Source organism: Chroicocephalus ridibundus, chromosome 3 (assembly GCF_963924245.1).
Source record: "Chroicocephalus ridibundus chromosome 3, bChrRid1.1, whole genome shotgun sequence".
Taxonomy (NCBI): Eukaryota; Metazoa; Chordata; class Aves; order Charadriiformes; family Laridae; genus Chroicocephalus; species Chroicocephalus ridibundus.
In genome coordinates, this window is record NC_086286.1 from 113,174,430 (window position 1) to 113,188,695 (window position 14,266).

A 14,266-nucleotide genomic window follows, 5' to 3' on the forward strand; every position below is an offset into this window, starting at 1 on the left:
GACTGAGAAAACGCAGCTAAAACTGAGGACGCGGAGCTTTGGGAAATGCGCGCAGACTGCGGGGAAAGTTTTGCTCTGCAGCTGCAACGAAAACTTTATGGTCTCTGCTTGGTTCCCAATGACACAGGTACAAATCTACAGTAACTCAGTGTCCTGACAGAGAATTACTCTAGACTTGCTCCAGTCCCGCTGAGAGCAAGATTTATGTCGTGCATTTATTCCAAAACACAGTATTTTTTTCTTTGGCTTCTGCCATCAGAAGAGATTGATTGGATGTCTTTCTGCAGCTCGGAACGACTTTATACATGACTGTGGTTTGTATTTGATTTTTTAAAAAATGTTTTAAAAAATCATTACAGTGCATGGCGGTATAGAAACAGATTATTTTACGGCTAGGCAGGCGTATAAATAGCTGAGCTGTGTTTTCCGTGTAGCTGGTGCTTTGCTGGGTTTCACCAGAAGAGGGTAGAGTTCGGGAAGGACTCCTTGCCGCCTGGGCTCCCTATTGTGTTGGGAAACTGCAAAGGGAAAACAAGCACAAGTTTCTCCTCTGCACGCTTGCACCGACTGACTGCGTGCAAGAGTCAGCAGATAAACTCTGGAAGATCTTAAAGTAAAACGAAAACGGAAAGAGAAACAAAATTTCAAAGCAGCTTTCTAGGGAAATCTGTGGAATCGAAGAGAGAAACGGCAACAGTTTTCTGTGGGCTCACCCTGCTGATTGTCTCTCTGAGAACTGTCACTCACTGCACGTTGCATTAATCAGAGCACGGGATTTATTTCTCTGCCGTGACTTCCAACCTGTGAATAAATATCACTCTTAGAGAGAGAATGGGACCTGAAAAGACTCTCGAGCACTGAGCAGAGGGGTGAGTTTTATTAAATGGTTTCTTCTCTTTCAAATCTGCTGGAGCTTTCTAACATCCTGCTTGCAGGCACAGCAGCCCGATGACTTGTCTTTTCCCCGCAGCTTGTTGCATACCTCGCGAGGCTTTCCCGACCGCAGGTTTATCTCTGTAACCTTTCCCACCACCGCTCCGGGTCAGTTTGGTAACATTTGCAATAGAGCTGACTCGGCGCTGATTTGCTTTCATGAGAAATTAAAACCACAAAGCTTTGAAACCAGACAACAGGCTAAAAATCAAGTAAAATCCGATATAATTAAAATGGCAGGTGACTCTAGGTCTCCAGATGTGGACACAGACGGATCAGGAAAAAATGAAGAAATGGAGATTGTAGTCAATGTCGGTGGGGTAAGGCAGGTGTTCTATGGAGATAACCTGAATCAATATCCAGAAACACGTCTGGCAGAGCTGATCAATTGTTTATCGGGGGGATACGATAGCATATTCTCCCTCTGTGATGACTATGATCCTGGAAAGAGAGAGTTTTACTTTGACAGAGATCCAGATGCTTTCAAATGCATTATTGACGTATACTACTTTGGGGAAATTCACATGAAGAAAGGAATATGTCCCATATGTTTCAAGAACGAAATGGAATTTTGGAAAGTGGATCTGAAATTTTTGGATGACTGCTGCAAAACTCATCTAAGTGAAAAAAAGGAGGAACTGGAAGAAATAGCTCGAAGGGTGCAACTGATTCTGGATGACTTGGGAGTAGATGCCTCGGAAAGTCGCTGGAAAAGGTGCCAAAAATACATCTGGAAATTTCTGGAGAAGCCAGAATCGTCCTACCCAGCTAGAGTGATCGCTGTTCTGTCCTTTCTGTTTATTTTGATCTCTTCCGTCGTGATGTGTGTGGGCACCATCCCAGACCTGCAGATCGTAGATGCGGAGGGGAACCGTATGGAGCACCCGACCCTGGACAGCATAGAGACAGCCTGCATAGGCTGGTTTACCATGGAGTACGTGCTGAGGCTAATCTCCTCTCCCAACAAACTCCACTTTGCCCTGTCTTTCATGAACATTGTCGACGTGCTAGCAATACTTCCTTTCTATGTCAGCCTCACCTTGACCCACTTGGGAGCCAAGCTCATGGAGCTGAGCAACGTCCAGCAGGCTGTCCAGGCCCTGCGCATCATGAGGATCGCGAGGATTTTCAAGCTTGCCCGGCACTCCTCAGGGCTCCAGACCCTAACGTATGCCCTGAAACGCAGCTTTAAGGAGCTCGGGCTGCTCCTCATGTACTTGGCCGTTGGAATCTTTGTCTTTTCTGCCCTGGGTTACACCATGGAGCAAAGCCACCCTGAAACTTTATTTAAAAGCATCCCTCAGTCATTTTGGTGGGCAATCATTACCATGACCACAGTTGGATATGGAGACATATACCCTAAAACAACACTAGGAAAACTGAATGCTGCCATCAGTTTTCTTTGCGGGGTGATAGCGATCGCCCTTCCCATCCATCCTATCATTAACAACTTTGTCAGGTATTATAACAAACAGAGGGTTTTAGAAACAGCTGCCAAGCACGAATTGGAGCTGATGGAGCTAAACTCAGCCGAGGGGAAAACTGCAAACTCCAAAAGTGAACCAGAGGATCTTGTGAGGGACGGCAAGGAGGGTCCTTTTTATAGCAGCCGGCTAAAAGTCTCCCACAGTGACACCTTTATTCATCTACTGTCAGAAGAGAAACACTATAGGACCAGGCTTCAAAGCTGCAAATAAACCGTGAGCTGTTGTCAGCGCTAAGCTATAGATGGGGACAACCTGACAATCAACTACTGAAAAGACTTGTGGGATCTGTCAGGGTTGAGAGGGAGCACTGCTTTGCTTTTCCAACATGAATATAAATTAACACCATGGTATCTCCATCAACAGTTGGTAAGACTTTGCCGTTATTACTCAAAATAAAATAGTAGGACTCCATTGAGATCAGACTGCTTATAATGAGTGTGTTCTGGCAAAAACCATTTGTAATCATTTTAGAGACTGAAAAGCCCTTCCTGATCGGTAAATGTTCGATGACCTGAATGTGCAGCATTGCCACATCAGAACTCTGTACCTGTGACAATAAAGAGCAGCATCGCACAGATTGTGTCTCCCAGGCTGTCTTCAATGCCTTTGCAGCTAGGAGAACTGCTCCTAAAAAAATTAAAGCAGCCTCTCACTTGTATTAGGTTCAGGTTTACAGCAAAATATTATGAGCAGTTTCAGCCTAGAGATACTGCAAGTATGAGCATATACTGCGTGCAGGATATTAGAGTCAATGACCGGTTTTTGTATAATGTAATTTGGGGTAAAATTTTTGGGTAGTTGTCTGTTCCTCTTTGCATAAAAAAAATATAATTTTCAGTGGGACATGAAGCTATTTTTTGGGCAGACATGTAGAACAGAATCAATATATTTTAAGGAACAAGTAAAAAAATTATTTGTTCTAGCTTTTAATTACAACATAGTAATTTATATATGCAGGGATCTTGCAGAAAAGATTTATAATCAAGTAATTTTAAAAACTTTAAGTTAACTCGTAGTATTTTTAATTCACTATTAAAGCAAGAGAAGTTAACAGGGGAGTTAAATTGAGTACTTCTAAAAAACAAACTTTAACTCTTTGAAAGTAAGTGTAGAGGAAGTTTCAATAAAAATAGTATACTCTCCAACTGATTTATGGTAAAAATATCTATCTGAATGAACATATTACTAGGTGTTTTTTTTTCAAGAAGTACATCCCACCCCTACTATAACTGCGTGGTTTTGTAAATGTTAGTTTACGGAGGTGGTAGGCACTACTCAGTATCTTATTCATTAATCAGCATATTAATCAACACCAGTGTGTAGCTACTCTCCTTTCCAAAAGCAAGTGCCATCTATGTGAGCATTAATTTGGCTCGCATAACAACTGCAATATATGGGTCTGGTCTCTACCAGAGAAATCCATTGAAACTAGGAGTTACGCCAGCTCAAAGGGGAGGGGAGAACTGGCACACGGATGTATTTACATATGTTAAAAGTAGGATCCCAAATGATTAAAGGGCTAGAGTAGCTGTCCTTATTTGCTCCCTTTTGTGCTGAGCAGCCCCTCGCCCAGATGAAACATACCATCACGAGCCATGACCCCTCGCTGGGCACCTCATGGTGCCCAAGGATCCCCACGCAGGTCCTTGGGACTCTTTTCCTGGGACATGGGCAAGCGATAGGCCTGTGGCATCCACCCCACCAGAATAGTGACCGGAGGGGCACAGAGCCGTGGGGTGGGCTCTGTGCTCTCTCCTGGCACCTTGTTTGCCCCTGACAAAGGGGTATGTGTCTGTTGGTGGGGAGAGACCTGCTCCGCTGGGAGTGGGGAGCAGTGGTGGTGTTTAGGGGCTGGGCAGCGGCTCCCCAGGAACACTGCCCGCTCTGCAGGTCTGCTGACATGGAAATCAACCCCCAGCTCCCCCAGGCTGAAGCCCTTTCCCAGCACTACCCCTCAAACCCTGGGGTGCTCACCTCCAGGGACACCTACTTTGTGTCCCCGTGCCCTGGCCCTGTGCCATCCTCTTCTCCAACCCCATTACCATGTCCTGCCTTACATACCCCCAGCAAGTAAGAGAATTCAAGGCAAACTCTAAACCTTTCTGTACCGGAATCCTTTCACCAGCCCATTTTGTCCCAAATTCTCTCCTGTCTAAGGCCAACAGCCCATCCAAGTGACCTCCACAGCACAAGCACCCCTTCACCCTCCCCTCTGCATCCCAGCACCCAACTTCCAGGACACAAGTATGGGCTGTAGCCATCAAAAATTGACTCGGGTGGGATGCTGAGGGTGGGGGAAGAGGAAAAGTAACAGCGCTGTGCCAGTCCCAGCCATACGCCTTATCTATCAGCAGGGATATTAAATGTTCCTGACTTCCCTCATGATGTCCAGAGGGTGGCTGAGGATGAATTAAGTTAGCAAAAGTGCTTTCCTGAATGAGGAAAGCACTGTATAAATGCTAAGTGATATGGTTAGCACCGCAAGCACTAAATCCTCACTGCTGCACTTTGCAATTTATTTAACGTGACATTAAATAAAAAATAAGCCTATTTTATCAGAAACAATTTTATGGACTAATTTCTCCAGTGACTTATGCCTTTGAGCACAGGGGTCTGCCTATGCTACGTCAGCATGGAAAGAGCTTTGAGACAACCTTGGTGCCACTCCAGCTCACTCTGGTCTCAAGCCAGGCTCCATGTGGTTTGCTGCACTAGGGATCGTATTTGTTGGATTCATTGCCATAAGTTGTATGTTCTTAAAAGGCTGTGGGTGGGCAGGTGGATTCCTGCCTGTTTGCCTCGCCCGTGGTGTGGGAACCCTGCAGGAGCAAGGGGAGATGTCAGCAGTGATGGAGGGAAGGGGCAGGCTGGCAGCCTGCAGGACACGGTGGGACTGGAGAGGAGCAAGGGGTTCTTACACAGCCGCAACCCTGATGGGAGAAAGCAAGAGGTTTCCTGGGGCTTTGGGGGAGACAAGTCTCGCAGACCAAGAAACTACTGTAAACCACTGGCTTTGAAGTCAGGGCTGGAGGAAAGGCTCTGTCCCTTAAAGGATGGAGCGAGCTAGGGGACGTTTGCTTTCAATTTTTTTAATGCTTGGCACAACCCAGCCGAGCTGATTTTCCTTTATTACAAGTTAATCTAAAAAAAGAAAAGGACTTAAAAGACTGGAAGGCTTGAGGGTGGGAGAGGAGTGTCAGTGCAGTCCCTTTGCAGAGAGGAAGCGACACCATCCAAAGGCTCTGGTTGAGTTGGGGTCCCCCTGTCTTAGACACAGGACTTTCTGAAGTCCAAAGTTAGGACAAGCCCTGCAGTCTTTTCAAGGGGGAGACTTCACCGGGCTTGGTGCAGGTCTCATTCCTGCGCCCAGGCTGCACCCACCCAACTCACCAGCGACTGCCCCACGTCCAGCTCTTCCCAAGCACTTTATGGACACTTTGGCTGAGTCTATACAATTAAATTAATGAATGCAAGGCATTCCCAGTGGGCCCAGCTCCAGACTCACAGAAACAGCATCAGCCACTGCACTCAGCTTCCCCAGTGTCTGCAGCACAGTCTGTAGCACAACTGTCTCTTGGGGGAGCCCGGCCCCTGGTATCTAATACGCTTCACCTGGGAACCAGGACAGGAACAGCCTGAAAATTTCCAAGGGCAGAAAAATCCGCATAAACTGCCTGGATCTCTTCTCATCCCCCTGCTACCCAAATACTCTGCTTTGGACTCCCCGGTGTACAAAGGAAATGGGTCACCCTTCCTGTATGAAATTGGAAGCTCTGGGAAGAAAATGTAGTACTCTTCTAGAGGAAACACATTGAGCAGAATTATGGAGAAAAATACAGAGCTACTATAATTTTAGTTGACATCCCTTCTCATACCGAAGCTCCTCAATTCACTGAGCAGGAAATTTCAGGGCCCAGTGAGCAGGTCAAACCATCCTCTTGAGAAGTTATCCCGTAGGACACCTGCCCCATGCAGCCAGCCCTGGCTGCTTCTAGAAAACTTTGAATCTTTAATACAGCCTGCAGCGTACAGAGTTAAAACTTGACAGGACCAACTTTTAGCTCCTAACATCAACTTCAGCTGTAAATTTGGGATTAGTCCAGGTCTGACATCAAATAGCTGCCAGCAGAATCTGATTCGATAGCCTTCGTTTAATAACCCACCCAAGGGTAGATGGGTGGCAATTGCTAAGGCTGTAGGTAAAATGAAGCCTGGTTTTAGCTTCCTGGACACCATAAAGGGTAGAACTTAATAGAGTAGAAATTGCTTTTAGAAGTGTGGGAGACGGCTGCAGTAGTTCGTGACACACAGCATTAGTCTCAGGGAAGTGACAGGCACGTAACACGTCAACTCATGCCACGCTCTGCTGGCGTGTCACAGCCACCTTGGCTTTGGAGACAGCGTCAAGTTCAGGCAGAAATGGCCATCTACAGCTAGGTTTTATTGCTGGACTGCTATAGATATACACGATTTGAAGACACTTATAAAAAAATCAAAATTGTGGGAAATACTAGAATACCACTATTGTCTGCTGTCACGCGTGCAGGAGAGCTGCCCTTGCTGCAGGTATGGCACCTGCCACACAAGGTTAATTGAAATGTCCTCTGTGGTCTGTGCATGGGTTGGGGGGAACGTGGAGGCAGAGCCAGCTCATACCAAACAGAAGGAGGGCTGAGCACCATCCAACAGCCCATCTGTCCCCGGCTGTGTGAAGGGCAGTCATTGCTAATGTCCCTTTTGCAGCTGAAGCTGAGACAGTGATGCTGTTTCAGTAACCCTTTAGGCAGCTTTCTTTTTGCCTAATGTGCTCGTTGAATCTACCTGATAAAAATGCTTAAGACTAGAAACCAAGACCATGTTGTTTTCAGTCTCACGTATTCTCTCAATCTACACTGATTTTTCAAATAACTACACCAAATGCTCACCTGAGACTGGATGAAAGAGTAACGAACAAGTGTTTGTTGAAACAGGCCAGTCAAATGTCCACAAAATTAAAGGGTAAGAGATATTAATGCACAATTATCCATACTGAAAGACACAAAAAACCCCACAACCCTCTTCCAGACACATCTGCAGCGCCAGATGTGCTAAAACAAATAGAACGGCGTCCCCTGTGAATTCTGCTAGGCAGAAGTGCTTCCTCCCTCCTCCCTGTCAACACAGCCGTCACTCTTATATCCACTGACGAACCGCACAATTTCGTACTCGCACAGGTATGACAGCTACCGGGCACACACACAGGAGAATGCACTTGGTACCCAACCAGGTTTCTAAGGGTCTGGCTCGCTGTCCATTCAAAGATTACTGCATTTTGCTTAGGCTGTCCATTCATGAATATCGACAGCTCGTTCCACACCAGCTTTCATGAGACACCTGCCCTTTGAGACAGATGGTCCTTAGTGATGTGAGGAATAAGTTCTGCACTGCCTGGTGTAAATCAAACTTCACCAAGAGTTGCAGCAATACAGCACTAGTGTGAAAGTCGACGCAGGGCAATGTATATTAAATTTACTTGTTTCAACCGTAGATATCCCACTAAAACTGAAATTGGCTTCTCTCCCTGCAGTGAACCCTATTAGGCCTGAATTCAGTGGCAGTTTTGCCTGCCTTAGAGGTGCTGGGGGAAATGATGCAGCCAAGTGAGCCAAGGCTAATGCACAAGGCAGGCTCACGTAAATCACTAAGAGGCAAATGAAGATGATAGAAAGGTCTGAGAGCTCCAGGAGAAGCTGTGCCATTTAATTGTTTCTTTTCTTGTTGCTTTCATATGTAGATGAGAAAGCTGCCAGTGTCTTAAAGCTGCTTTTTGTCTTCCCATGTAAGGGGAAGCCTTGAATATCTTTTTAACATGCCGAGAGTCAAGTACCGCTAAATCATCCTGGTCAGTTAAAGATATATACAATAGAAGCAGAAAGGAAGGGAAATCTTAAAAGGAATCTAAGTAGAGGACTCTCTTTAAAAATAAAATCTCAAAATGGAAAGGTAGACTGAACGCTATCTTGTATATGCCCACAAAAACACTGTTATTTTCCATGCACCACTCTACTGATTTCAATGAAAATGAGGCCCCCAAAGGCTGACCTTAGTGCTTTGTTTTTTGGTTTAAGCATGAAATGTTGTGATTCTCTATTCTATAAGGAAGTAACCTGTATGCTCTGCAGCAGTTAAACGTCTTAAAGAATGAAAATTATCTGTATTCATTAGTGTCTGTGCTCACGAATTCTGCGTTAGAGCTGACAAAGCGGTAGAAACTCAGGTGGGCAATCACAGGACGACGGCAGCAAATTGCTCGGCACTGCAAAGGGAAGTTTTAGAAAACCTTCTGGCAGCCTCAGCCTGCTTTGCTGTTCAGAAGACAGACTGCAGCTTCAATTACTATAACAGCATTACGGGGAAATTCTTTATCAGTACGATGCACTCTGCTGATCCCAAACAGTGTTTCCACTACATTACAGTTATCAGCTTTACAAAGTCAGTGTTTTCCAGGCTTACTAGCGTAGTAAGATATGTCAATTTTACACAGTACCCAGAATATGAAGTAGCTGTAGCTGGCTGTTGGTCAATGTTGATTTTTTTTATTATTATTTTTACAGCAAAAACGGTACACTACAAATATTCTTTGCCATATTCACATAAATAACGTATTCATTGTCATACGTTGATTTTGAATTCTCATATCCCTGAAGTCTCAGCTTGTCCATTATCAACCAGCAAAGAACTAACCCTTCTGTCTTATTCTATACCAGAATAACCACCATGAAGTACTACACGCCATTTCGGTTTCTTCCCTTGTTCCATCGGGATTACTCTGTAATCGGACAGCTCTTGTCACTGCCATGTTTTTCTTTTCATTCAGCCTCATTTTTCATATCTTAATTTTGGTCTATTGCACTTCATTATTTTGTTTCAGAAAATGGAAATGATTCATCTCTCTTGCTCCTCACACCCCTGACACGCTTGCCGATGACGAGTGCGCTCCCACCCCTCGCGGCTCTCTGCACTGGGTCAGCTCACTGGGGCAGGCTTAGAACACGCCTAGGAGAGAAAACACACTGCCTCCGGACTTCATTTGGACATGTTGGCCAACCACCCCCCAAAACCCTTCTACATATCAAAAGAAAACTCTCTCTTATATGTGGAACACTCAAAAGACACGAGGTCCAGCTGCAGCAGCCCTGTCTGATTTAGCTGAGCATTTTCGCACGTTTAAATTCCCCTCTCTTTGGGAGGACTGAAACATTTCGCTGAAGAGAGATTGCTTTAAACGTGCGCTTACGTGCTTTACTGCTCAGAATGTGCTCATGTTAAACCTTACATGGCAAAAAAAGGATGTTTCTGAACTGCATCCAAGCAGGCACCAGCAATTTTCTACTCACAGCCACCAATCAGGCATTGGGACAATGGGACCTTGATTGGTCCCTACAGGGGCTGCTGCAATATAAATGAGAATCATTTTCTGTTCATGAATAACATATAAAGTGTCTTCCTATTGCTTGAGAAGTGAAATATCTAGAAGACAGTCTGACCTTTGCATCCCTCCGACTTTGTAGAAACATTGCTAAATACAAATGTGTTTTGGTACAATATAAAAAAAAAAAAAACCAAACTAATTCCTTCACTATTTAGCAGGCAAAACTCAAGCAGAGAGGAGATAAAGCCTGCATCCTCCCCTGGGCTTTTGCTTGGGAATGGCCACTAGCCAGCTGGACACCTCTTGCTTGTTTGCAGAGGAACAAATCACACCCTTGCTTGCCAGCAGGTCCTTCTATTTCTACTGGTTGTCACAGTAATAAATCAATTGTTGCTGCAAAACACAGCTCCTATCCAACTCGTGGGGAATCTGTAAACTCTCTGCAGCACAAATGTCAACCAATTGCTGGACGGGCTTTCAGGCTGGAGTGGTTATTGTTTGCCAGTTAGTTATTTGCATTGGAACAGTAAATTCCATTTGCAAAAGCCTTTACCATTTGGACTCATTTGCCTTAGGAGCAAATTAATTGCTGCTGTACGACATCATCGCTGCCGTGACTCACGTAGGGCATACTCGTATTGCCTTGGCTGGAGGAGTGAACACCAGTTGCCAGCTGGACTTCATCCTTGCCCACTGGAGCTGTTACTGTCCGCCTCAGGTTGGGGCTTTTACCATCAGGACCGTTCACATGAGACCCGAGCAACTCAAACATGTATTGAAGTGAGCTGCACCTATATCTGATGCGACTTTTCATCAGTGACTGCAAAATGTTTTTGAGTTGGGAAGAAAGTGTAAAGAGAGAATAGCGGTCCTCAACGAGCAGCTGGGAGCTGGCGAGGGGGAGTGTATGTGGGCTGCTGGAGTAGTTGCGTGGCTCAGCCACCCAGGGGTGGCCAGGTGAGGCACACAAGCCTCTCTCCTTCCCTTCATTCATCTGGCTGCCCTCTAAGCATCAGTTTGCAGTGAGCAGGTGGGTGGCAAAGGGTTGTTATGACTGACATTACCCCAAAAGAGGTTTGTCCCTTCCTCCTCCCTGTATGGAAAACCACCATACCCAAATACCACGGGGCTCCAAGTACACAAGACATTTTAAGAAGTGAATAGACCAGCCTAGGAGACATCAACGTCCTTCCCTCAGCTAAACCCAAGGGTTGCCAAAGGGGTTTTTGGAGGGGTATACATTTTAATCATAGGGCTGTAGATAGCCCCAGTGTGACAATATTTGAGACTTGCAGGTGTCACTGCAATTAACAGTAACACTCAGCTATGCTGGCTAAGCCTGTCGTCTAAGAGCATGTGCCACCCTGAAAAGCTCACAGTTCTCCATTTTCAGGATTCTTAGAGGGAAAATAGTAAAGTCTTATTCAATATGACTAAAGAAGTTGCGACTGTTTGTAAGTAAACTGGCTGTTCACTGAAATCCCCACGTAGGTTACAGCAGCTCAATGGGTCGCTCTGTCACATCCACCAAGGGAAATAAAGCGAGCTAACTGCATTCCTCTACATTTCTTACTGCTCCTGGGTAATGAGATTATAGCCATGACAGAGAGGTGGGGAAGAGGGAGATAATTTCCTGGTACACTCCCTTCTGATGTTTGCTGGCTTACCTTCCTCATCCAAATTGGTACACTTTGTAGACTAAAAATTGGATTTTGCACAGCAAGACAAAGAGATTCTGAAGCAGTCCAACATTGCCGATTCTTGGGCAGCGTGCAATTAGAGGTGGAGTGCAAGACACTAATCTAAAATCCCAGATTTCAACCTATTTCACTGTTATATCAATCCAAGACACGTCATGCTCTGTGATAACAGCAGGTGCAACAGAACACGAAGGATTTGTTTGTACCTCAGTGATGGGAAGAGGCCACTTCCAGCTGCGGTGGGAAGGAAAGGACTTTGGCAGTAGCATGTGGGACTGGAAACATGCTTTACAGCAAGGTTTTACACAAGGACATCCACCTGCAGCCCAGAGTTGCAGCTGCTCTTCTGCTCAGGGAATATATGAGAGACTCTTCCCCGTGCCGCACTAGGGGTGTGGGAGAAAATGTTTTGCACGAGAAAATGAGATTGGTTCCCACTGAATGGCCAAATAGGGAGGGTGATGGGTACAGCTTCATTTTTAAACAGATACTAAAATGAAAACAGCTCTTTTCATCCTTCATTTGATTCTATGGCTTTCTCTCCTGTTCAGACAATAGCACAGCTATGATTTCATGGGAAATGGTAGGTACTTCGGTGAAAGATCACCAGCGCTCAGTTGCCGGCTCATCTGCCTTGTTCTGATCCAGGTGACAAAAGGCACACACCTTTCCAGTGGGCCACGTCCGCTGGCATGAGGGGGATCTTCCAAATCTTTAGTACTTAATGAAGCATCCCTTAGTGTAACTCCAAGATGAATGAAAAGCCACTCAAACCTCTTTGGGTTTTGGAGGTTTTTTTGGTCACAAACTGCTACAAAAACACATTAAGGCTTTTCACAATCCTGTTTTCCTAATCAGTGTCTACCAATGAGTTGGCAAAAAACCCTCACTCTTGCCGGCAGAGACTGCAACACAAATGCAAACACAAATGAAAGTAAATTATTTTCTGGTGAAGACTGATAAAGGCAGAGCATGAAACAAATGTGTGGTAAATTGGTCTCATTTAACCATCATCCATTTCAGCACATTTGAATGCTAGATTTGCACACAGGCTGTTCATGCTTACAGAATGAGAGCCTGGATATGTGATGGTGAAAGACACTTAGAGTTGAGATGAGTTACTGGGCAGGACAATTGAAGCAGGACAATTCCCACACAATGTGGTAGGTGATGTCTGCTGCAGTGCTACAGTTATTAAGTGGTAGGGTGGAGAGGAGGTGTACCACCATGCATGGGTTTAGAGACTCAACAACTTTCACCATAAGGGCTGCAGGAATGAATTAAAGTCTGAAAAAACTGCCTTAAATTTAAAAAAAATAATAATAATTAACACTCTTTTTTTAGTGTGCCCAAGAATGGTTTAGAGATGGCTTGATCAAATCCCAGCATAGCAAGGAAGCTCCAGGTAGCTGAGGGCTTGTTAATGTAACAGACAAAAAAATAAAATGCAGAAGTGTAGCACACTCAAAAAGTTGCATAATATGACAGCAAGGAGTTACGTTGCCACAGAAGCAACTCATTTTGGATGGGCAGACTTCGCCACCTGGATTTTTGGCTACACAGTATTCCAAATGACATGACCATTGAGAAGTCAGTCACTCAAAGGTTAGTACCCAGTGTACCTGTGGTGATGAGGGTGTCCCCCTGGCCCGCCACAGAAAGGGTGCGTATTTCCCATAAGTGCTGTTGTGCATCTGCCAGTCCCAGGCAGATGTAGGGCATCTCATGGGGTACTTGACTCCTAAGCATCCTCAAATGGATCAAGTCAGCTCTGTCGTTGGAGCCTACAGGCATTTCAGCAGAGCAGCAGCTTTCAGGTGCCCAATGCACTGGCATCTATTGCCAGCTGAGACCACAGTATCATTTAGGTTGGAAGAGACCTTTTGAAATCACCTAGTCCAATCCCTCTGCTCAAGAAGGATCAGTTGGAACAGGTTGTCCAGACAGGATAAGGTGTCTGAGACATCTGCAAGGGATGGCAAATATACCCTAGGGGACTCATGAACCTTTCTGTAGGTTCCGTAGGTTCTTGCAGGCAGCAAGAGGCCAAGGATGTCATGACCTTTCAGGCTTCCCTGTTAGATCAGGGGTTGCCTGGATCTGAACTGATACTAGATGTCTGTGTTTGGGCAACTGAATCCCACCCCTTGTGTGGTGGGACAATGCTTGAGCATGGTCCCTGCAACTTCAGTTGCATGCGAGGCTCCAGTGTTGGCATTGACTAGACCTCCACTGACTCGAGAGGGAGCTGAGACAGTTGGCACACGTATAGACATCAGTACTTGGGTGTTTTAACTTTGACCTCAACCTTTATGTCTACTGTCTGCCTGTCTGCTTCCTGAGTTTGTAAGTCATGTGGTGAGGTACAGAGGACTTTGCTGAGGGCACAGCTGGTGAATGGTCTTCTTTTACAAAAAACCCATATAGGTGAATATAATAGCAAGGAGTTATCTTCTTTTACCAAAGGGTCATAGACTGAGCCTCTCCCTTGCTACTTGGTTAAAAAAGGTCTATCAAATATAAACAAAGGTGCCTTAAAAAGGTGGTCCCACAGTCTGTGACACGGGCATGGTGTCATGACCTTTCAGGCTTCCCCATTAGATCAGCGGTTGCCTGGATGTGGCTGCTGGAGCCAGGCCTGTAAATCCTGTCCCCAGATCATCAAGCTAATACACCCAACATCTGTTTCTGATCTCACAGATCAAAAGAGGACTTGTGCCAGTCGTGTCCATTGG

General features: G+C 45.4%; 1 protein-coding gene across 1 annotated transcript; it reads left to right on the forward strand.

Annotated features, from left to right (window-relative positions):
- Positions 1-451: 451 nt before the first annotated feature.
- Positions 452-2,997, forward strand: KCNF1 (potassium voltage-gated channel modifier subfamily F member 1). Its single transcript, XM_063331189.1, has one exon. The coding sequence runs from the start codon at positions 1,167-1,169 to the stop codon at positions 2,628-2,630; it is 1,464 nt and encodes a 487-aa protein (XP_063187259.1). The 5' UTR covers positions 452-1,166; the 3' UTR covers positions 2,631-2,997.
- Positions 2,998-14,266: the final 11,269 nt, after the last annotated feature.

Bases quoted from the DNA above. Each gene is read 5' to 3' on its own strand.
- KCNF1 (XM_063331189.1), top strand. From the start codon at position 1,167: ATGGCAGGTGACTCTAGGTCTCCAGATGTGGACACAGACGGATCAGGA.